The sequence below is a fragment of the Solea senegalensis genome, linkage group LG20 (assembly GCF_019176455.1).
Source record: "Solea senegalensis isolate Sse05_10M linkage group LG20, IFAPA_SoseM_1, whole genome shotgun sequence".
NCBI lineage: Eukaryota > Metazoa > Chordata > Actinopteri > Pleuronectiformes > Soleidae > Solea > Solea senegalensis.
Window position 1 is genome coordinate 14,730,419 of NC_058039.1, and position 24,780 is coordinate 14,755,198.

A 24,780-nucleotide genomic window follows, 5' to 3' on the forward strand; every position below is an offset into this window, starting at 1 on the left:
GCTATAACTGGGTTAAAGTTAAGTATTATGGCCTTAGGTTATGATGGTAAAAGGGGTGAAGGTTTGCATTATGTGTATGTCTGTCCTCATTGTACACAAATGTGTGTGCGTGTGCAGCTCAAGTCCACAGTCCGCGCTCCAACCAAAGTCCCGTCATATCAGCAGCTGCTGACACCGAGGTGAACTCGTCTTTCTCTGAACACACAAGCTGCCGTTTCTACCCGTGCATCGACATTTCTAAAAGGAGATGAGAGTAAAACTTTCTCTCTCTTTCTGCGGCAGGTGGAGTTTACCAGCGAGACGAACGCTGAATTCAGGGTAAACTCCACGTGTGCTGCTGCTGCTGCTGCTCTCCTGGTGTGTTAAAAACAAACGCGCCCCGCGACAACGCAGCAAACGCGACTCAACTCACGATTCGCTTCACCGTCCTTTTTTTCCCCCCTGAATGCACCATAACATTTTTTTTCTTTTAATAATTTTTACAATATAAATATAAAACTCCAACAGCGGTGGCTTTGTTTTATTTTGTTTTTTCTCCGCTGTAGCTCAACGGTCATGAGAAGGCAAGGGTGAGAAGGCAAAGGCTGAATTATACTGGTGATAATATGCCCGTTAGAATATATATATACACATCTTTACCATTAAAAATAACTAGGATTCTTTTTTTTTTTTTAACTGATTTGTATCAAATGACCATATTGAAATATAATATTTGAATTCAATATATATTTGAATAAAATATATATATGTGTAGATTTACTTCTTCTGTATCTCTTTTAGAAAAAAAAGAAGGCATGGTGGTTGTGTGATAAAATATTTTGCATGGGGGGACTTGATAAAATTCATGTTGGCTTTTTTTCTCTCTTTTAAAAAAAGGCACATTCTTATTTGGAATTGTTTGTTCATTAAAATGGGCAAAATATCTTGTTTCTTTTCTCTTTTTTTTTTAAACTACATAAAACAAATACGTCATAAAAATAAGTCGTCTCTTAACATCCCAGTGAAGGTTTGCCTGAGTTAGCCTTGATGCTCGACATTCATTACATGGCTCCCGCTCGACCCCCTTAGACAAAATCAGCCGTCGCTTCTGGAAACATCACATGAACAGATCGGGCTTTTTTTTCTGCCGGGAGACACACAAAAAGCCCGCAGATGACTGCAAAATGCCCAAAAATACTGTCCATGTCCTCGGGAGGCACATGCGTTCCTCTGACAGAGAAAGTCTTTAAAAACATTGACGAAGGAGGAGGGGAAGGGAATGCACAAGAGCACTGAGGATCTGTGAAAATGCTCCAAAAAGACAAAAAAGATGGTGTGGAGTCACGCGGGGACACAGAGGGGGGAAAGCGTAGACGCCCACCTGTCTCCCTGACGTTTTCACACCACGCACACATTCAGGAACGAGCCTGGCTGTAATTACAGTTCTGTGCGGAGCTGCTTCCTCGTTTTTTTTCCCTCCTGCAAGTGTGGAGGAGAGGAGACAAAGATGAGACGCCTCCGCCGCGGCTTTTCTGTACAAACGGCCGGGTCCGACATCGCCTGGCGACAAACGTCTCAGAGAAAGTGAATAAAAAAAAAGACCTCAGGTTCAGTCTGTGCCCTCAGTGTTGACAAATCCATCCTGGTCTTTATACATTGTAGTGAAGAGTGAGGATGAAGAGGCCACCCGTGATTCCGTCCGTCAGTGTCCCAGCTGCAGAAGAGACTGATGGTTCAGTTCTTTCATTTTTGTTCGTTGCCCTCCATCTTGTAAACGACTGCAGACACAGAGGCACTTCTGTAACCTCTATCTGATTTTAGCAACAACAGAATATGAGGAGAATAACTGGGAGATGGTCGGTGGTGGTGTTAGACTGCAGTTGGCATTGGTCACTGCCGTCTTCTGGGTTTTCACAAACCACTACTTCTTCAAAGCTGGAGAAGCTTCTTCAAATGAGCAGGACCCAAGTGAGAAATTCCTTCTATCTGCTGCTGCACCATTATATCCCAGCACAGGCGTGATCTGGGCACAGGTGTGATGATGTGAGCTCATCGTTGGCAGACGTACTGGCACTATGAGGGCCAACGATGAGGCTCTGAGAAGGCAGTGTGCAGTTCCTAAGAGATTTAAAGAGCAGACCCAGTTTTTTTCCCCTCTCTGTGGGGCGTTATGTTAAAACAGAAGTCAATATACAAAATCGAGTTCATCTCTTAGTGTTGCAAGACACAGAGGAACACTTCTTAAAAAGTGTCTTGTTTTACATTAGACGCTGCACCGGGACATGTGAGTTTTAAACCGTGTTACATAGATCATAACACTTAACAGTACTGACCATTAAGTTATTAACAGCGTAAAAGCTGAAAGGTTAAAAAGGCAGGTCAGGTTTTGTGACGTGTGGCTGTATGAGGTACTGAATAAAATCGACGCCTGCGTAGGTCTGTGATAACGTGTTTGCTTGTTTATGCCGCCGCATTACAGCTGTTTCCAACTAAAAACTGAAGTTTGAAAACTGCACTTACTCTCCCACACCAAAGTCTGATTGAGGAAATCAACATTTCTTAGCTCATGGAGACACAGGAGGTTCTGGTCTACTGCTGCCTCATGTGGTGAGTGAGTATCACTTACTAAAATCCACGTAAAGGATTTTAAACACCAAAGTCACAAAATAACACATTTGAACTTAACGAAGGGCAGCAGCAGGATAAACAAACTCATGTGTGTCCTGATGTAAAATCACTGATTTTCCTCTATGGACTTTGGTGTGGGAGCGCAAGAAAACATTCAGTTTTCCGTGCTTGATGCCACACTTCAACAAAACCTAAATGGTCTTTTTAAAAAGTAAGTTCACCTTGATTGTGAACGTGTAGATGTAAACTATGTAGGAGAATATTCCGTCTTTGTTAAGTAATTTAAGGAGCTCATGTGAAGCTGTGAGGTCAGTGAAAAGTGCCTGACTGTGGCAATGCTGAAAAACCTTTCAGTTCTTTCTTTACAGATGAGTCGTCGCAGGCCATTATGATCTATGAACAACTATTCAACTTGTTACCAAGACTCGCAGAGGTGTGTGTTTTGTGTCTAATCAGATCCCCTGTGTGTGTATGTGTGTGTTTAAGCGCACACGTGAAGCTCAGCAGCCAGTGTTCTCCAACGACAGCTGTGCTGTGGCCCTCTGCAGCTCGGAGCTCGCTCGGCGTTGGGTGGGAGGCGGTGGCAGCATCAAGCCCAAAATAACACCTTTTCCTCCTCCGTTTTCCACCTCCCTTCCTCTCCTCCCTGCCTCCTCCATCTCCTCTTCTCTATCGGCCCTCACTTTCTTGTCCTCCGCCTCATCCCTCTCTCCGTCTGCCTCCATCTTCTGGTCCTCGCTCCAGCGGCGTTTGAAGCGCAGCTTGATGGGGATACAACGCGTGCCGCCGGGGCTGATGGGCGCCGCCTGACCCGGCTCACTCTTCAGGCTGATCAGAGGGAAGGGCAGGGCAGCGCTGCCAATCGGAGGCGTGGCCGGGGTCTTGAAGACCTCCTCATCGTCGTCAGGATCATCGTCGTGGAAACTGTGTGGAGGAAGAGGAGCAGAGGGGCTGCTGCCACTCCCATTGGCCTGAGGATGGCTGTTGAGCTGATGATGAGCTGTCGGGGTGAAGATGTCACCTTCGTCATGGTCGTCATGATTCATCTCATCTTCTTCACTGATGTCAGTCACCTCCACCTCCTCCTCTGACTCAATGTCAGATATGGGCTCCACCTGGAGAGAAATGAGGTTTGAGTTCATTTGATTGATGGACAGATTACTCACAGTTTCATCCACACTCGTTCAAAAATGCATAAATACAGCTTCAGATATGTCCTACGCTGTCTACACTGATGTTTTCAAACCCAGAATACTGAAGTTTGAACACAACTGGCTCTGTGTTTGTTAGAAAACTCAGTCTGGAGGGAAAGAGACAGATCTTTTTCTCAGTGTCAGCCCAATAGTGGTAAAAATCATTGAATCAGATATCAGACAGAGTGAAATCTGATAACATCTTTAAACCCAAATATTCATGTAAATGCTTCACGAAGAACAGCTGACATCATTCTGCAATGGAAACCCTTCATCAGTCTCACCTTGATCTTGGGAGGCCCTGCAGCCAGGACTGAACTGGTCATCTGTCCAGACGCGGTGAATGATGAGGACTGGCTGGAGGAGGATGAGGAAGTACAAGCAGCCAATGAGCTTCCTGAATCCCTCTGCTTACGCCCCAGCGGAGGAGGCTGCAGCTTGAACTTGAATGGAGACGGGTGCTGCTGTGCCTCCTCTCCACCTCCTGGGTGCTGGCCGAGCGAGTGAGAGAGCGGCGGCAGGGGTGGGCCGTGGAGGTGGTGAGTAGGCGGTTTCTCCAGGGTGGGGCGGTGGGGCTGAGGGATGATGATGTTGGGGTAGTGGAGGAAAGCTCGGGGGCTGAGGTGGTAGTTGTAGACAGACTGGGTGTGGGCCTGCAGGTAGTGCTTCATATCCTCCGCGTTGAAGGAGAAGTGGGAGCCCATCATTGGTGAGGACAGAGAGGGGGAGGGGGGGTAAGAGAGGTGGGGGGTGGGGGTCATGGAGAGGGCGGGGGACAGAGTTGGAGCCAGGAGACTGCCAGGGCCGGGCAGGGGGGAAACAGGGAACGGAGACAGAGAATCTGGGTGGACTCTGGGTGCAGGTCTGGGGAGTCCAGCGGGGTTCGGACCTCCACCGTAGACCCTGAAGAGAGAATCGTGAGGCAGGCGGGGAGGAAGCAGACCTCTGAAAGCCCGCTCCGGTCCCACACCTCGCTCATCTGCACCCACAGCTTCCTCCAGCTCTGAGTTGGTAGAGGTGCCATCACTGCAGTCGCTGACAGAGCCTCGAGCCATACGACGGGCCACGCTGCTAAACATGCCCGGGCTGCGGAGCTCCTCGCTGGACGAGAGGATGTCTGATGGCGTGGAAGGGGGGAAACGGAAGTGGGAGCCTCCAGATGGCACAGGAGGAGCGCTCTGAGGGATGCCTCGACCTGCGAGGAAGAGAGGTCAGAGTCAGAAACATGAACATTAAACCGTCTGTTCACTGGAACATTCATGGATATAAAAAGTAACATGGTTATAATCCTTAAAACGACAGCCCTCAAACATGTTTCATAATAATTGCTCCTCTATATCAAAGAAACCAGAATCTTTGTGACATTTTCAGGATCAAAAACACAAACTGCGTGATCAAAAGAAAATAAGACAGGGTTTAATAAAAAAAAAAAAAAATAAATACAGCCCTATATGTAATTTATTTGTGTTCTACATCAGTGTACATGTTAGTCTGAACTGTGGTGGGCAGTGAGAAGGTCATAAATATAAACGTTTTCATATTCAGTTTTGCAATTAGAAACTTTAAATAACTAAAAAAACATTAATGAATAATTTAAGAAAAGGTGCTTTGTAATTTGTAACATTCATGTGAACCAAAGTGAGAGACAGAGACAGAGAGAGAAGAAGAGTAACTAATGAGAGTAAGTCACATCTCTCATAACTCCAACTATTTTACCCTGAGGGTCGCAGGCACTCGCAGAGAAAACACAGGCTAACACAAAGCCACAAGATCCCTCTTTAAATCCCCTCTCTCATTCTCACAGACACACAAGCATGTTTTTATATCTTTGTGAGGACACACCATGTGTTATACATTGTCTAGCTCTTTACCTTAACTGTAACCTAATTCTAACCACAACTCTAAAACCAGGTCTTAACCCAGAAAAAGCCCTTTAAAGTTGTGGGGCCCAGACAAAATGTCCCCACAAAGATAGGTTTTAAAGTTTTTTTTGGGACCTCACAAAGATACAAGTACAAGCACACTCACACAAACACACCAGGGAGACTGTGGCACTGCAATAAATTCTTGGCATCTGAGCACGTGCCAGAATTAAATATTGGAAAATTCGCTCTTACTGCCATCACAAACATGGGCTGGGTTCCTCTGTTTTTTCCAGTCCCACAGAGAGTGAGCGAGAGTGTGTGTGTGTGTGCACGTGTGCGGTTCTCTCACACATCTCACAAGCGTGTGTGTCAGAGGTGGTGATGAGAAAAACTATGTGTGTGTGTGTGTGTTTACGTAGTGCATGCATATGCGAGCATATGTGCTGCGATCCAGATTGACGTGGGCATGTGGGTGTGTGTAAAACCATCATACGAAAACCATCATATCACAACATGTCAGCATGTCGGCCACATCACACAAAGGCTATAATTTAAGTTTTGTGCCGCACTTGTGTCGCCCGTATCCAACGCTCCATATGGGCTGTGTTTACACTGGGTGGCCGGGACCAGAACAAGAGACGACTTCAGAGACGGGGGAAGAGGAGGAAGGATAAAATAGGACGTGGCACACTCGTGTCTTAACAGACACACAAACACGGAGACTGTAGCGGATTAGCTCCATGCAGCTGGCTACAGAGCTAGCAAGTAGAAGTCAACTGAGCATTGATGCTTATTTTTTGGCCCATACTGTATATTTAGCTAATTTTCTTTTTTTTTCCCCACTCCATGTCCAACTTCAGTAACCAGTTATTGAATAAGACTAATGCTGTGTTTCAATCATGGTTTATTAAAAAATCTTTCAGCTTCTTAAAGTTAAATATTTTAGGGTTTCACTGCTCCATTTGACAAAGAAATCATTTAGACTGAAAAACATTGGTTTTATGGACAAAACAAGTAGTTAGTTCTAGTAACTAGCAACATTAATCAAGTTTCTGAGAACAAAAATGCGACATTTGTAAGAATTGGTCGTGTGTGACAAAGCGTCTCTCCACTAAAACCTGTGATGGTCAAAGCAGGAAAGGCTCATTCTTAGGTTTTTACATCTTTGTACAGACGTAAACAATATAACTGTGATGTCATGTTGGAGGAAGACGACTTAATTCCGTCCTTGAGCCAACGCTTTTTGAACAGGTCCTCACTGTTCAAGTGTGATTCTGCTCTTCATTCACAATAACTAACTTTACATAAAGCAAGAAAGAGAAACAAATTGTTAAGAGAAAGGTTTTAAGTTCCTGCACATTTAACAAGTGGTGCTTGAGACCACTTTTACTTTCAGGATAATTTGCTTCAGTCGAAACTGCCTCAATTCTGCAGAAATACAATGACATCATCTAGAGACACTGAGAACCTGTAGGTGCTTTAGACATCAAGTGTTGTCTACGTACCAGAGCCCATGTCGATGAAAGGGTAGTTGACCAGCACTAATTTGTTGAAGTTGAATTTGTAGGTGAATCTCTTCCCTTTGGTCTTATGGAGGATCCTCTTGTTGTAGTAGTATCTAGAAGAGAGAGAGAAAAGGAAGAAGATTATCTTCCAGTGTGTTACCCTGATTAATAACTACATTAATAAAAATGATTAACTAACATAAAATAGTATATGTGTATAATCAGGGTTCCAACACCTTGCTTGACATAACATTTAAGGAGTTTACAAGGACTTTCGAGGACTAATTCCCTCAAATTCAAGGACCGAATGTGCTGACATGGATTAAGATGATTTACAAAGAAAGGAAAGACCCTTTCATTGATTATCAAATTACTAATATGTTAAAAACAGTAGGGTCACTTTTCATGTCAACAGCCCTCTTCACGTCCATGCTTTGGACAGGTCTGACCACTGACGTACGTCTTCCCCCAGTCTGAGAAACACTGAATTATATCCTGCTCACTATTAAGTACACAGAGTAAACCTTTCAATTCCGACTGTGATTACTTAGTGAGGTAGCCATCCTGACGACTGACCCAGGCGGGCTCCATTAGTACGAGTGCATTAGTCACTGTCAGTGCACACAGGGATGCAGAGGAGTGAAGAGCTAGCCGCAGACAGCTCAACTAAAAAGATGATAAAATGGCTCCCTGTGACTCATAGATAGCCTCAGGACCAAACCACACATTCATATTTCCTCAACAAAAAAATCCAGTGTATCTCATTCCTTTGTGACTGGCTGTTTCATTCTGAAAAAAAATTGTAAATTGTTATCTTTATTTTCCCACTGAGTCAGAATCCAGATTAAATAAGAAGCAGACATATGCTCAGTGGTTGACTTTGTACATACACAGCTGATTTTAGTCTTAAAAAGGTACAGCGTGTAAGAATTAGTGACATGTGATGTTGAGAATATAGATTGTACGAGAGGATGTTGTTCTCTGTTTGCTGTAAGATGGGCGGCAAAGCAAGGCCCTCCCCTAAATTTCATATATAAAAGCTGAGAAAGCCAAACAATTTTTTACATTAAAACCACAGCACACTTATTCAAACATACTCATGGTTAGGATATTCAATGTCTGCCAATAAACCCTTTCCTGGTTTTAAAAGGCTGTTGCATTGATAATCATCATACTTAAACAAAAAAAGGTGACTTAACATGATTGACTTTAAGCCTAATTATTTGTGTCATAGCAAACTCTGACCACATATAAAAAGGCAATCTTGTCCCTTCCAACACACATAAATATCCTTCATTTAAAATTAAAAAGCGAAAGATATACACCAAGTATTGTCTGAACTGAAAGGTAATGATAAAGTGTATTTTAAAATCATGTAATACAAATCATAAAGTGTCATCAAGTTCAAGTATCAAGTTTTCACGAGCCCAGAGAAACAACCTGTTTGCAGCTTTATATGCATATATATCTCATATATCTGGGCTATAGAGCTGTTTTTCTATAGATTTTTTTCCCAGATTGCCCTGGCATATTACACACTGGACCTTTGAATGAAACTTACATACGGGTGTCTTTTTAATTATTATTTTAATTAAACACACTGGTTGTGTGACTGTCAATTATCCATCCAACCACATGTATATTTTATTTAGATGAATGGTTTAAAATATGACCGCATGCTAAATAAACAAAAATACAGATAAAATATTAATGTGTGGGTGAAATTGAAAAAGCTTTTTCCCTAAAATCTGCTAAACAACTGACAGCAGCTCAAAAAAACACCGTGGATGAAAAAATATATTAGTCATAATGACGAAGCTTTATCCGGAATGAACAGCATATTAGTCACAGGAGGTTCGTACAATAGAGAACAAAGTGGAGCAGGATTGTGTGAACCAGGATAATCACCCAGCCTCTAAATGACTCAATGAGTGAAGTGTCTCTTCTTCTGTTCCTTCTGACAGAGCCGACTACTACGCACACACCCACACCACCACATGTAACACGACCAGATACACAACCACACAAAGGCAGCATGCGGGAAAAAACAGGCACAAACAAACAATACAGCAGCAGAAATAATGAAAAAAAAGCAACCACTGTGGATATGAAAAACAGATGAGAGGTGATTTGATATTAGGTAATATCATTACTCAACTCTACCCACACATGCACACGAAACAGGCAAAGGTGAAGAAATATCAGTAAACTTAAAACTATTCACAAACAGCAAACAAGTTTTTTTTAAAAAAGGAGTTAAAAACTGTTATTTCTAAAAAAGAAATACGATTATTTATGTAATAATGTGAATGTTCTTAAGGGGGTAAAAGATTAATATTAAAATGAACTGAATTTATTTCACCATCAAAGAATATTGGGGAAGAGAATATTATTTTACACTTAAATTTAGAGCAGTATCAATCATGTGCTAAGCTAACTGAGAGGAAAAAACATTTCTTAACTGAAGGTCTTTTTTATCCCTGTAACTCTCTCTTTTGGCTCTTTAGTGGTGTTCACTGAGGTGAATTTTTCACTCGTTTGGCATTTTATAAACAAAACTTGATCAGGAAAATAATCAGATGATTGTTTTTTTTTTATTAAATTAACAGCAGTAACTCAGTGTGGGATTAAAGGGATTTAGCTGAAAGAAATACACAAATGTTTATAGTCTGAAAACTGTCTTCCAGTTGTTTTCCTATCTTAATATTCCAAGTCAGGACTATGGTTAATGAGAAAGTGCTTTCTGAGTAAATTATTCCCCTCCCAGAGGAACATGAAGTTGACGACAAATGGCAGAACACACACACACACACACCACAGGTATCACTTTTTCTAAAAATTAAGTTCAGAACAATATTATATTGAGGCTGCCCGTCTGTGATGCTTCCTCTACCTCACTCAGGAGGAGCTAACAGCTGAGATTGGTCCAGAAATACTCAATTCGGTGCGGCTTGGCTCAACGGTACATTTTTTTTGTTTCTCCTTTAAGGAGAGTACCTGGTACTTTCTTAGTACCTGCTCCGGCAAGGTTCCAAGCGAGCTGAGGCAACACTAAATGGGACGCAGTCAGACTGCTGGCCACTGATTGAAGAGTCATGAGCACGACGTCCGACCGAGTCTGGTGTAATTAGCGACAGCACTGCTAAAAGCCGACGACAGGGAGCTGGATCACAATCCATTCAACCGTATTTCAATTCAGTGACTGTGTCAGACGGAGTCTGCGCTCCAGGCATGCAGGAAGTCACCCCGTCCATCCATCCATCCATCATCTACCGCTTTATCCTCCACCAGAGGGTCGCGGGGGGTGCTGTGCCAATCTCAGCTGATGCAGGAAGTAACTAATCTTTTTAATTAACTAAACCGAAAACAACTGCTTTACTAGTCATTAGCTTGTGTGTGTTGCGTATAAAACGACACCATGGCAGTTTCATGGTCTCACCCACGCTGAGGAGGTACTATACTATAGTTATGGAAAACATACCAAACCTAGCAGAGTCGAGCTGGAATTATATAGTGGAAAAGCACTATTATTATATGTAGTATATATTATATATTATTATATTATATTACTATATGTATATATGTACATATCTAAGAGTACAGACTCAGCCCTTTTCTACATACATATGCTTTAAAAGCATGAATGAACACACGTGTGTGCAAAAGGCGCCGAGAAGCATCAATCAAAAACTTCACAACAGAGACCAAACTTCCCTCTGAAGGCGTTAGACTTAATTAACAGCCCTACGTTCAAATAAAAGCTTTACAAACCACAATAAAAGGCCTTCACAGCAAAGTTTGGATCCAGCTGGTGCTTGATGTTCAACACTCGCTGTGACCAAAGTGAAAGCAACTGCCTCTGTAACACACTGACTGTTAATATGGTGTTAAACATTTGTGGGCTCCACTTACAGACCATTAAGTTTCAGTTTTTAGTCTTTTTTTATGTTTTAATGTGGTTTTTGATATGTTTTTGAGTCACATTACATAATATTGAATGATGTCAAAGAAACACAATAAATATTGTTGCAACAAAAATAAATCAATCCAACCGTTCCCATATGATGAGCCTCCAATTAAAAGCAAATGGGTTAGGGTTTGGTAAAAATATTTTAAGCAAAAAATGTATAAGTTTTTGTCAAATATGGTATGTGCATGCAGGATCTGGCACTCTACCATCAGATCGAATTTAATTCTGATCTGAGCCAGATTACAGATTTGGCAGCAATTTAAATTTAACAGGAACTCCCATTTAACACGCTGAAAACAAACACATATGGCCAGACGAGGGCCCCTCCCTTCCCTTCGCCTGGCCGTATGTGCCTGTTTTTGTAGATAAAGTGGTAGACGATGGATGGATGAATATTGACGGCAGTGTCGTAAAAATGTACTCCGAAACTGTAGGGGGAGCTCCATAGTTAAAGGCGAAAAAAAGTGACCAGCCTTGCAAAGTTCCGATTTAATAATGGGCTACATCGACATCAAACATAACTCAAACACAATTTGTGATCATGTTCTCATCAGTGTGGTGATCAAACATATTCTAGTTCAAGATAAGGCTGGCTGTCTTTAAATATGCAGTCAGACAAATAAAGGTTGAAGCAACAAACAAGACACAGATGGGCTGGAGGAGGGCTGACATAACAAGGTGTTAAGTGTGTGTGTGTGTATGTGTGTGTGTGTGTGGATGAGGCAGTGTAACTAGTCATCACCATGGCAAACTATAACCCACACTGCCTACAACACAGGAGGCGACACTGATGACTAGCTGTGTTCCTGTGTGCGCATGTGTTTGTGTACATGGTGATGAGGGAACAGACTGGCAGCTAAATAAAACCCTGCAGCATCCCACATGTGCTCTGCGGAGAGAAGAGGAGAAGGTGTGCGTTTCTAAATACGCCGTCACCCTGGTGTTTGAGCGTGCTGTGCAGATGCAGCAGCAACAACAACACAACAGCAGTTCCTTTTCTTCGCCGCACGTTTTGGTTAAAGGGCAACATTGACACTAAACACAAACGACGAAATGGTGAGGTTTAGATTCAAGATTTTAGAAACTTCTCACCTTATTATAGGCTTAAAAAGTAGATGAACAGAATCTATCATATCACAATGTTATAAATAAGATTTACGCCACCAGCAAAGCTTTCCTCAAAACTTCCCAAACCCTTCGGCACCCACGTGTCAGCTAACAGACGGCGGACCCAGCGTGCGGAAACAGCCTATCATATCCCCGAACGTCAGAAGTAACAAGTAAACAGCCAATCATTCAGCAGCTGTGTCGTTCGGTTGCAGTAGTTGCAATGTGGGTTTGTCGTTTTGTTTAGCATGCAGTGAAAAGCCGGGAGTAGAGGCGGCTGCAATGTAGCAAAAACTGGCACCGGTAGTATAATAATCCACGGTAGTACCGTCGTGTACAATTTCTAGTGTAGTAGGAACCATTACGATTTGGCACCGCCGGATACCATGGGTACCGTGGGTATCGTGCAACTCTAACCGGATTCTAGTTCCTGAAACCCAACACCTATATGATTGTCTGGTATCTTTAACGGTATCAGAGTCATTCGGTATAGGTGCCTGTTGCGTACAGTAGGGTTAGATCTTAATAAGAAGGTAAATATTAGTGCCGGTCATGACAAACCTTACAAAGCATAGACAATTGCTTTGTGAGATTGAGGGAATGACAAAGAATACACAGTCTTTGTCATTTATGTTAAGATATCTCCAACTAGCGCTGTTACAGACCAAAACTTTTAGTCACAAATTCTGCGTTCTCCGTTTTTGTCGTGTTTTTTCGATCCTTACTTATTTAGTTGTTCCTGAAAATTACCTTTGTTACCAGTTTCAGTTTCTGTTTCCTTGTTTGGTGACATGCACATTCAACAGAACTTTATGTCACTGTGAGACTTTATCGTCTCATCTCTGTTCATCTTTCGTTTCTCTCAGCCCTTTTCACCCAATTGCCCTCACCTTAGTGCTCGGCTGAGCTTGTCGTAGTTCATCTGTGGTTTACACTTCCTGGCTCCCCACAAGCGCGCCACCTCATCCGGGTCCTTGATGACGAACTCGCCGTAGTCTCCCTGCCAGGCGATGACATCGTGGTACTCCTCTTTCCTCAGCAGCTCCAAGATGAAATGCCACAGCTGGATCTGCCTGGAGCCCGGGCTCGACTCGGGCTTGTAGGCCCAGTCTGGGAAGACAAACCCTAGGTGATGAGAGGGGAGCCATGTTCAAATGGAGGCAAATTCAAATTCGGGGGGATTTAGCAAGACTATGAATCTGGTGGCTGCTTTTCCGGTTCTGTGTGGATCTGGGTTCACACACCTATTCTGGGGTCAAATTCAAGCACGTTTTAAGCACTTTCAATGTCAATGGCTTTTTCAGCCTTAACAGTTGTGGGAAACTACATTTTTATAAGAACACAGTGTAGTGCATACTGAAAATGATGGTCCATGGTGTTTAAAATCACATTAAAAGACATGGCGTTATGCTATGAGCAACAAAAAGGGTGTTTCATAATAGCAGAAAGATTCAAAAATGTGTCACAGAGCAACAGTATTTTCATTTCCCCATCTAACGTGCTAACATGAGACGGATAGCTATTCATTATGACAGAATTCAGTTTTAATATTTCAAGCATCTTCATGCACTTTTCAAAACTTGTATTTTGTGTGTTAAAATCCACATTTTCAGGAATTTCAAGCACCTATAAAAAAGACACCCAAAAACCTGGTGGATACAACGTACCAGTAAAAATGTGTAAAGAGTGGAGAAGTGGCAGCATTTAGCTTTTAAAGCTGCAGAACTTCAGATTAATCTTACATTTATATATGTATATTAAATCACATTTAGGTGAAAAGTGGATCTCATGGTTTCAAGGGAGCGGTGATCACATTTGACAGACGTTCTTATGTAGATTTCTTCCAAATTCGGCTCCCACCACGTTCAGTCATATCAACCTACATTGGTATCAGCATCAAAGCTGTAAAATCAGCACTGGTTTAAGGTTTCAAGAGATTAAAAGACCTTGAGAGATATGAGCAGACAAAATATAAGCTATGGTTTTATAACTACTATCAGAACACGCACACACACTATTATCCAACAGTTTAAAGTATAGGCTTTGTGTTGTAAAGAAGTGGGTGGCAGTAAAAGACTCAACACCACTTCCACACAAGGCCGAGCTGAAAGGCTGAATAGCAAAGGCACCTAGTGCATACATGCATGCACACGCACACGCGCGCACGCACACCATTAGGACCAGATGTGCCTTGGCAATCAGGCTGAGAAAGCCGAGGATGGGAAACATATGGGCACAATATAACAATGCTGAATTTTGTGTGCATGTTTATGAAAACGCAGTATCCTAAACACCAGGGTTACAATCATTTTCCCACACTCCATAAAGCCCATTATGTCTACACGTACAGTGACAGTGAAGTGTTTACAATGATATCCTCAAGGCTGACCTATTATTAAGCTATGAGACAATGTGGCCCGCTGACCCTTGTCTGATGGCACTGCATGAGACAGTAAGGCAAAATATGAAAGCCATCGCATCAGACTTAATGTGAAGGGAATTCTGATAGGAATGTGCTCGGGGGCAGCTCGGTAACATCGCAGAGCAACCACATAAAAGAACATGAGAGCAGATGAAAAGCAGATAAGATGACATAAAAAACAACAAAAGAGTTGTAAAAGTGTTTGTTGGGGGGAAAACAGATGCCGCACCTGGCAACTAAAGTCAACTGTATCTGGATATGGTGCCCAGATGGTGATTAAAGCAATTATGACTTTTCCATTTACACAGTATGCGCAGACACAATGTGCTTACGTGGATTAGGCCAAGTACACACTGCTGCACCACTTCCACAGTCTACAACAGGCCGTCTTGTGACCTAGAGTCTCGACAATCATGAGTTCTAAAAAAACAAAAAAAACACAATTGTACTCATGTTCAGGTTTCCCCCGTCTTTATCAATGATTGGTTGGGGTGGCTGGAGTTGTTGCAGACTTTAATCACTTTTCCAGCAAGGAACTAATGTTTGAATATTTCACACTTCGCAGCTGCCAATGATGAGCCTATTAAGGGTGAATTGAAACAAGTTGAAACACTTGTCGGCAACCTCAAGGCATGGGCCGAGAACCTGTTTCAAGGTGTACCATAATATTATTAAGTCAAGGCATCAAAACCACTAAAACCACTTTGCTCATAAATTGCCTAATCCGGCTGTGTCATGTGAATTTGGCTTTAGATTTATTTTGTTTTTGTTGGAAGAACACATTGCTATGGGTGTCTGTAGCTCTTTTAATGCTTTATGCTGAGATAACAAACTCCAGTGACAGCCATAGCACACTAGTCCAGATGAGTGGTTCCTCCTCAACAAAAAAAGCCTTTACAAGCAGCTGACTTTGCTAATATCAGTCACAATATGTCAATATGTTGGATCAGCAAAGATGCATGTGTTTACAACTTGGCCACAAATCAGCTTGTGCTTTTTTAGCTGTTAACCAGATACAGATGAGACTTTAATAGCAGGTGTAAATGGAGTCAAAGTGAGTCATGGAAAAACTCACCAAAACTGAACACAGTGAAACCAAAGTCCACCATCAGGTGTGCAGTTGCATCTGCAAATGTCACTAATACGCAGCAGCAGCAGCAGCAGCAACATTAGTTGTAGCAAACAATGGATTAAATGGAGCAAAAGTCCAACCAAAACAATTGAGAAATTGTGCAAGACGTGTATTTATAATTCATAGTTAACAGAGGGGAAGAAGCCACACACACTGAAAAATCTGGAGTTTACACACTCAAGTTTCAGCAAGAAGTTTTCTTAATTTTAATGTACCCTGTGAAAAATGCCCATATTGCAAGCACATGTTGCCACTAGCTACGAGCAAAATGCAGGCATGTTGCCTGTGTCACTTGACTAGATAATTTGGAGTTGAGTAAGTGCAGTCTGCTTTACCCTTTATGGTTGATTTCTGAGCTTCGGGCTATAAGTTTATGTTGCAGAACAGACACAACTTTTACAAGTGTTCTGGTAAATTACAGTGTTCTTTTACTCAATATTATTTATTACTTTATTCTTAAACCTCATTTTATGGCTGCAACGATTATTATGATTATTTTTGATAATCGTTTTATTCATAGGTTTGAGTGCTTTTTAATACTTAGAACAAATTTTCTTAAATGTAAATATTTTATGGTTTATTTGCTCCATATAACAAAGAAATCATTAAAAGTGAATCATTTCGATTTTAGGACAAAACAAGACATCCGAGAACATCATAATTTCCAGGTTCGATCAACATTTTTCAACATTCACTGACATTTTACGGACCAAACAGGTACTTGATTAGTCGAGAAAATAAACTGATTATAAAAATAATTGTTAGTTGCAACCCTAATTCATAGGTAAACTTGAGTGGCATTCTCACATTTCATACTTCATATGAACACTGATATTTGCTGGCAAATGAGCATGCACGGTTGTTTCCACACTGCAGGGTCTTTTGTTTGTATTTAAATAACTTCTGTGGCTATGCCAGTTTGTTAAAAAACAGACTTGACACAGAAAACTTGAAATATAAGGAGGTGATGATGTGCGACACCCACTCTCCAAATCTGCAAATATGGTGGCTTTGTTTCTGGAGGCGGCAAATAATATATATATAAAAAAAATTGTAACAAAAGGCTTCTTAAGGAGAATCAGAAAAACAGACCCTCTTGTGATGACTAATGAACCACATGCTGCGATCTGGTCTCCCGTGGTGCTTGGACACTGAGCCAAGAGAGAGTGGCTGGCTGTGATAGTTGGTAATAGCCATTTGAAGGCAGATTACTAATGGGGGTACAAGCATATGATTCACACACATGACAATACGGCTCTTGTCATTGGGGACAGGTTAGGCGTTGTGACACAGACACAACACTGAGCTGTGTGTGAGGAGGTCCACTGGTGATTACTGCAACTGAAAAACACTCGTGAGCACATATAGTACACTTCCACAGAGAGCATTAAAATAAAGTGGGCGAACTAATATTGCTCTCTCACACACTAAGTAAACAGATGCACTGCAGGTTAGTGGGGAGAGGTAAGTGGGTTCATGCGTGGGCACACAGAACACACAGACCAAAGGACACAGGAATAGCAACCATGCCCACTGCATGTGTGTGTGTGTGTGTGTGTGTGTGTGTGTGTTGCAGATGTCCCTGCTGACTCATATCTTGTTCATTTGTCGCTCGGCTTTTACAGATTCCTCCTTTCTACCCGCACAACACCGCTGCCATCCCTCTCTCTCTCTCTCCTTCTTTCTTGCCTTCTTTTCCATTTCACTCTGTCCCTCCCTCGCTCAGCCTCTCCTATGACACATGGTCGCCTAGCAACAAAAGCTTGGAGCTCTAAAAATAAACGAACGAGTCACGACAAACAAGACGAAATATGATTCAATTACAGAAACTTGGCAAAAGAGTTTAGAGTTTAGGTGCAGATCCAGGGACCTGCAAAGCGAGGGTGTGATCTGTCTGACCAGCAGAGACCTTTCACTGCAGCATCGGCCCTCGCTGTCACACTGTGCTAACAATGGAAACACAAAGATCCTGAAAGCACTTAAAGCCCAGAGTTTGTACTTCCATCACCATGATCAACAGTAAACTCAACTACATTTAGTTCCTGAGGCCACATGAAGCTCATTCATTCACATCCATCACATCTTACTTCTGAAAAATGAATGAGAAACAGCACTGAGATAGCAGGAGAGTGAAAAACAGTGAGTCAGAGAGCACAGCTGAGCCTCTGGCATTCTGACAGATGCTCAAATGAGCATCCACTCAGATGTGCATCTGTTGCAGCTGGTGGTGTTTTTATTGTGAGTAAAAACAGATTAACAGGCAGCGGGCTGACGTGGACAGATGACAGAAGATGAGCAGGACAACTAAAGAAAGAAGAGCTCAAATTGTGTTGTCCCACAAAAACTACAGCATCACCACCAAGGCTGAATATTTTTTTTTAATGGAAATTTCAGCATTATATCTTTGTTGTTGATTGGATATAGAAGGATTCAATTCAATTTTATTTGTATAGCGCCAAAATCATAACATACATTTTCTCAAGGCACTGTACGTAGACAAGGATGAAAACTTAAATAATTTGCTTCCAATACATTACCTTAAATGTTCTAAGTTGGCACAGACAACGGAAAAAAATGTGATTTCAATTTATAAATGGGTATTGTTTCGGTCCCAACAATCACTAGCATAAATTGGGCAGTCTCAGCTTTAACATGCCATTCTAGCTCACATGGCAACAATCACACCAACTAAAGCCATTTATTGTGAGTATGGTAAGATCCTTTTTTTGATAAGTTTCCTGTTTTTTATGTCTAAATCTACATGTCCTGTTGTATCTGCTGCTACAACCTTCTGTTCATAAATCTCCTTCAGTTTCTACTGTAAGTTTGAAATGTTATCGATACACAAATGGAGATATTTTACATAATGCACAAGGCATGACTTGTTATCTCACACTGAGCTAAAGACAAGATTGGTTATCTAATGTGTTTTTATTTATTTGAGCTGCACAGAAGCAACTTGTGGGGGAAAACTGGTCGAACTTTACGTTGAACAGATTATAGTGTATTTCGCTGACCTGGCTCATTATCGGCAGCCAGTTTAATGTTGGGTGCAGTATTACATTGAGTTTTGTGCTGCCATTTCTAAAATAAAGTCTATGGCACTGAAGGTAACAAGAGGTCTGTATGAAAACGAACCCAAAGGCCTTAATACTATCTGGAAAGCTCTGCCCCAGACAGGAAGAATTTCTGATTGTTAAGCTGAGGTGAAACACCATTTCAGGCCTCACTGAATTCTATATATAGCCAAGCACAGAGCAGAAAAACTAATTTACTATTGGTCTGAGGTCTCAAGCCACCTGCGTTCTTCTTTCCAAGAGAAACACAGGATCAGCACAGCAGCAATCAGCGGCTGAGTGGTTTTCACTCGCAGCTCTGCTTTTCTTAGGGACTCTGACGTCACCACTGTTGGAATACTGCTCATAATAACCGATAGCAATCATTGGGGTATTGTCCAGAAGGCATGCAGCCGAGGAGACTAAACAACAAACGACCACCTCTTGTAGGTTTCTCTTGCTCACCACGGACAAGTTTCTTTAACATGTTGTTCCATCTATCCATCTATCCCCCAGTTTATTTTTCCCTCCCTTCCTCCTATTCTTTGGTGAATCTATATTTAGCCGCTGCAAAGGTCGACCCGTGTCTGTCTGCAGTGTAATGATTCGAGGCCACGGACATCGACACAGAGAGGTAAGAGGCCGGGCTAAACGACCGGGGCCTGGCTGGCTACTGAAATCTGGACGGGGTTCTATCAGGGAAAGGATCAGGACAACACAGAAAGGCAGGAAATAAATGGGTACAGTGGAGGAAACGGGGAATCTCCGTTGGGCGTAAACGGTGCTGGCATGTGCAGAAAGTTAGATTCTGGAGAAAAACACAAATAAAAAACAAATGAATAAATCTAGGATGGTTTCTGCCTGACACTTGGTCAAATCAGTGGATCAGATATTGGAGAACACAAAATAATCCCATAAAAATAATTTTCACATAATTGCCTCACTAAGCCAAATGTATTATTGCAAACTACTTCTTATGTAACTTTAAAATCCTGAAAGAAATTTAAAGTTCAAATCATTTTGGGGTTTTTTCTTTGCAGACCTCCTTGTGTCCTCTCTTTTCACAGCAAAACACAATTTGTAATTTTTCCTAGAAGCCATTCAAAATGGATCCATGATGTTATCATCGTGGATTTTAAAAAAGTGATATACTGAGTTGCTAGTTTATTCAAACATGTAAATGAAACATGTAAATGAAAACATGGACTTTAAATGTAGTTATTTAGTATATTCACTGGCTCAGCCAACACAGGAAATGAAAGAGAGAAAAGGGAACATTTAAATAACCATCATCATGCCAGATTACATTTTATTGTCTTTTGATATTCACTCAGACCACTTTGACAATTTCCCTCTCTGCCATGCTGTATAAACTACCCCATCTAAAACGCGAGGATCACAACAGACAATATATCACAGCTTTACTGGGGAGCCCTGGGCCTCAAACTGCTATTTAAAATCCCTCTGCTCCTCATTGAGGTGATCTCATAATTACCCTTAAAAGATGGAGTTAAGATTCAAGGAGCCAGGGGCCTAAATCCAGGGAGGAGTCAGACATGGGATGAAGAGTAAATCAGGTGGAACAGTACAGTGTGAGGAGGAGGAGGAAGAGAAAGGGCAGGAGGAGAAAAAGCAACACAGTCCAGCAGAGATCAAAGAGAGCGTGGGACGGCTATACGCAGGTGCATGGCAGAAACCTTCACCTCTCTGTTCTCACATGATCCTTCCATTACATAAGGCTTACACAGAGAGAAAGAGAGACAGACACAAAGATGGGCTGCGAAAGGAAGGAAGGGAAACAAGGTCAGAGTCAGGAAGGAAGGAGAAATAAAGACAGACATTCTGACAGAAATAAGTTGCTAAAAGTAACAAAAATATTCTTACACTGGGGTGAAGATACTAAGTCTGTGTGTAGATTGAATGATGTGTTTCCATGATCAACCAGAGGAAAAGTCAAAAAGACCTTGGCAAAGAGGTGGAGGCTAAAAGGGACAGCGAAAGCTTGATGGAAACAAATAGAGAATACAGGAATCGAGAGATGAGCGAAAGTCAGTGCTTTCAAAGAAGGAAGTGGGACATGTGTGAGAAAACAGAAGAGAAACTCACCGTATTATCAACAACAGATAAACACAACAGGAAGAAAGCGGATGAATATTAATTTTCATGATTATTTTTAAACAGTAGCTAACCTGATAAGATCTACACCTGTTTAAGTCAACAATATCTTAAGAGTGGGCCTCCATCTATCGAGTATTTTCATAAACCACTGATCTGCCAATTACATTCTCGGTTATTAAATTACTCGTTTGGTCCATAAAATGTCAGAAAGTTTGTTTAAAAAAAACAGTGTTGCGCAAACCTGGTTCTGAAACTGAAAAGATTCAGGTTTGATTCCACAAAATACTCAGTTAAGAAGCTGGAAAATCAGAGCACTAGTTTTAATTATTTAATTGTTGTTGTTTTTTTTAATTTAGTAATCTAATAATAATAATCGATGAATGAATCATTACAGCCCTACTTAAGCGTATGTTTGCCAGTTTATCCAGCCATTAGTTGGTTGATTCTCCTGCATCAATGTACGTACATTTAGGGACATTTAGTCAGTGCTGAGTTTGTGCTACTACCAAATACAACCATAAATATATAAACCATCCCTTTAAGTACACACACATTATTCTCATTTTGGAATCCTAGATTTTGCCTAAAATATGTGGTCCAGAAAAGAAAATGTTATTAACGACTGAAATTAGTGCAGAAGATGGATTAGGCAGAGTTTGTTGGCAGATTTGGGAAATACCAATGGAACTTTATGTAACCATTAATAAAGTGGCTTTGCATGGCTTAAATCACCACACTGGTTCTCCTGGGGATGATGAGGTTGTTCTCTCAATGTTCAGAAATACATCTTCACTATAGCATGCGCTGTGAATGACGAATATCATAGACTCCAAACAAAGTCTCACCAATTTGTAAGACACTGTAGAAAGAACAGGGTTTAACTGCAACTTTGCAATGTAAAGCATTTGACTGTTGACATTTCCATGCAACAACTGAAACAGTAGAGTTGTACTAATATGTAACACGGCGACTGACTGAACCTCGCCAGACAGAAACCTGTCGCGTCCTGGAGAACACTGCAGCACCTTGGAGGCAGCCAAGGCTGTGATTAAGCCAACCCCAGCTTGGCGTGTGTGTGTCTCTGTCTGTGGCTCTGCGAATACATGAGTGTGTGTGTTTAACAGCCGGTTATTACTGCAAGATAGGAGGTTAACGTTCATGTTGCTTTCACCAAGCCTTCTGGGTAACACAGCCGCTTTGTGTGTGTAAAAAAAAAAAAAAATCACGTTAGGCTGTGGAAATTTGCCTGGAGTATTTAATGGACGCACCTTTCAGGGAGACATTAATATGTAATTGAGGTGCTTTAGTGGGAAGTTAAAAGAAACTTAGGAGAGGAAAGAAGGCAATCCTCATAGGAAAAGATTATCACGACTGTGTTAATGAGAAACAAAATCCTAAACAATCACATCATCGTCTCAGAGCAAATATTTATCTCTTAATCTGCAGCCAAGGTTGAAGACTTATCTTCAGACCTTCAGTATATTCCCAGAGACAAATAAGGCGTACGCATGTACCCGTGCTCTGAAACCCGTCTGAGCACGCTTTCCTTCCAGAAAATGAAAACCCTCTAAACCCTTCAGCTATAATGAGCTCCTGGCTACCTGACTGCATCACTAGAGATTCTCAGGCCGACTTCCTCATAGTTGAGGCTGGAATTAGTTTGAAAGACATTGTTGTGAATGTGTGTGTGCACACGACTGTTGTTGTGTGAATAAGAGTGAGTGAGTAAGACTGACAGAACTGAAGGCAGGGAAGAGGGTGAGATATGTCTCCAAGCAGAGCTGCAGTGAGGCAGAACAGATTTGGGTTATCTGTTGTGCAGACACACATGCTACTTGTGCATGATATGGACAAAGAGCCTGCAGGCTCACAGCCTGCAGAGTGAAGTCAAGCAGTGTTGAGCCCGACAAACTGACCAGCTCCACAGTCAGGCATTCCCTGTGCTAATTAATAGCATCAAAGTGGGAAGCCAGCTGGAAGAATGAACAATAAGACCACCCTTTAACAGGAGGACGTGGAAGAGGAGGAACCATTTCTTGGGGAAAAACAATCAAATAAGAAATGTCTTCACAACAGATGAATTAAAGAGGCAGTGATGTAAAGTGTGGTTGTATGATGTAATGACACCATTTTTACGTGACTCTTCAAAATCTCCATGTCATTTTTCTGGTGAGCCATTCAAAATGGATACTAGGCTAAGCTGCACAAGGAGTGCCCTCTATTGGACAGTTGGATTCGCTACTAGCTCAATCGTTAGCACTCACATGGGTTTTCATGGTTTGAATATGAACTTTCTTTAAATATGAAAGAATACCCGAATTTCAGATTACGCTTACTTTGACACGCATGCCTCCAGTGACACAAACTCATCGAATGAGGCAGGAGTAGACGAGAAGCTGTCCTATTAGTCCAAAACACAAATTCTCCTCTATAGACTTTTGTGCAAATTGTAGTTTCTAGTCAGAAAAGGCTGTATAAAGACAGTAACGATTGTGTGTCAGTGCCCCAACACAACCACATTTCACCTTTACTATGCCTTGAACATGCTTTATAACATTTCATATTATATTAATAGGATTACGATTATGTGCCTGTGCTATTGCACCACTGATGAATCCAGACTGTTTTCCAGCAGCCATTTTAACACTTTTTTTTTTACTGGGGAAGCACAGATGTTCCAGATCACATTAACGACAGCCCTGTCTGGTTCATGTAAGTCAGGATTGTGTGACAGAAAACCAGCCAGAAACTGAGGAAGCTAAATGGAACTCAGCCATCATTAACATAATCATATGATTATTTACACCTGCGGAGTCTCCTGTCAAAATGGCTGCCGTGCAAAGGTCCTATTACCGGACAATAACCACTAATACATAGAACCCCCCCAAAAAAGAAGTTCTCATTAACTTGACATTGTGGAACTGCTGAGTGGTCGTGTTGACAGCAGGAGAAAGATGATAAATATCTGCGTTTAGATCTGGCTTCTGTGTTGTGGTCTGGCCTCCAGACAACACTACTTTCATCCCCCCCAACACACATGCACACACACCCATCTTTCTCTTCCCATCCGGACACTCATCAACTTAAAACCTTCCTAAATTTAACCAGAAATAAAAATAAACCATGCCCATGTGTCCTCACAACCAGAACTAAAATGTACAGATAGAAAGACAATGAAAATCTGGCAACTTGAGCTGTTGGACTGCACTATGTGAACAGCAGCGTCCACGTGCACACGCACACGGCTACATACATAAATACACACATGCACGTGTCACCACAGCCCAGAATAGGAGTGTGGCTCCAACTGCAGGAAGCTGGAAGAGTGACTCATTCTCGTATTCCTTGCCAATCAAATTTCATCTCCTCTTTTTTAACCCCCACCTCCTCTCCTCCTTTCCCATAACTTTGCTTTCCTTCTCAGCATCTTTCCACGCAGACAAAGAGGCTCCACTCTTGATTACGACTCATAGGACAACCAGTTTGACAATGCTAGAGGTTTAAGTTCAGTGATGTGGCTGATAATGACAAACATTGAAAAAGTCATAAAACACCAGGAGCAGCAGAACCACAGTATTTACAGCCAGAGGGTGTGAAGAGCAAAAAAACTAAAAGCAACTAACTTTAACGGGGTAAAAGTCAGTGTGTTAGTTCACAAAAATCAACACTTAAGGAACTAAAGCTGCAATGTTCAGTTAATCAACTGAAAATGAATGCTTTCACAGTATTTTTCGAAACTATTCTTTGCTTTGTCACAAAATACAATGATTATCTTTGGATTTTGGACTGGTGAAGACATGACGTT

At 41.7% G+C, this 24,780-nt stretch overlaps 1 protein-coding gene across 2 annotated transcripts in view; it reads right to left on the bottom strand.

The window, feature by feature from the left end:
• Positions 1–1,134: 1,134 nt before the first annotated feature.
• The window catches only part of erf (Ets2 repressor factor), a 36,609-nt gene continuing 12,963 nt past the window's right edge, over positions 1,135–24,780 (bottom strand). The window contains exons 2-5 of one of the 2 annotated variants that reach the window (XM_044052849.1): positions 13,138–13,357; positions 7,171–7,283; positions 4,085–4,995; positions 1,135–3,722 (exon numbers count right to left, since the gene is read on the bottom strand). In XM_044052849.1, the coding sequence (XP_043908784.1) occupies positions 3,108–3,722; positions 4,085–4,995; positions 7,171–7,283; positions 13,138–13,357 (1,859 nt within the window). In that variant the 3' untranslated portion in view covers positions 1,135–3,107. Of the gene's footprint in view, positions 3,723–4,084; positions 4,996–7,170; positions 7,284–13,137; positions 13,373–24,780 lie in introns of both variants that reach the window. The other variant, XM_044052848.1, reaches the window with a different exon arrangement.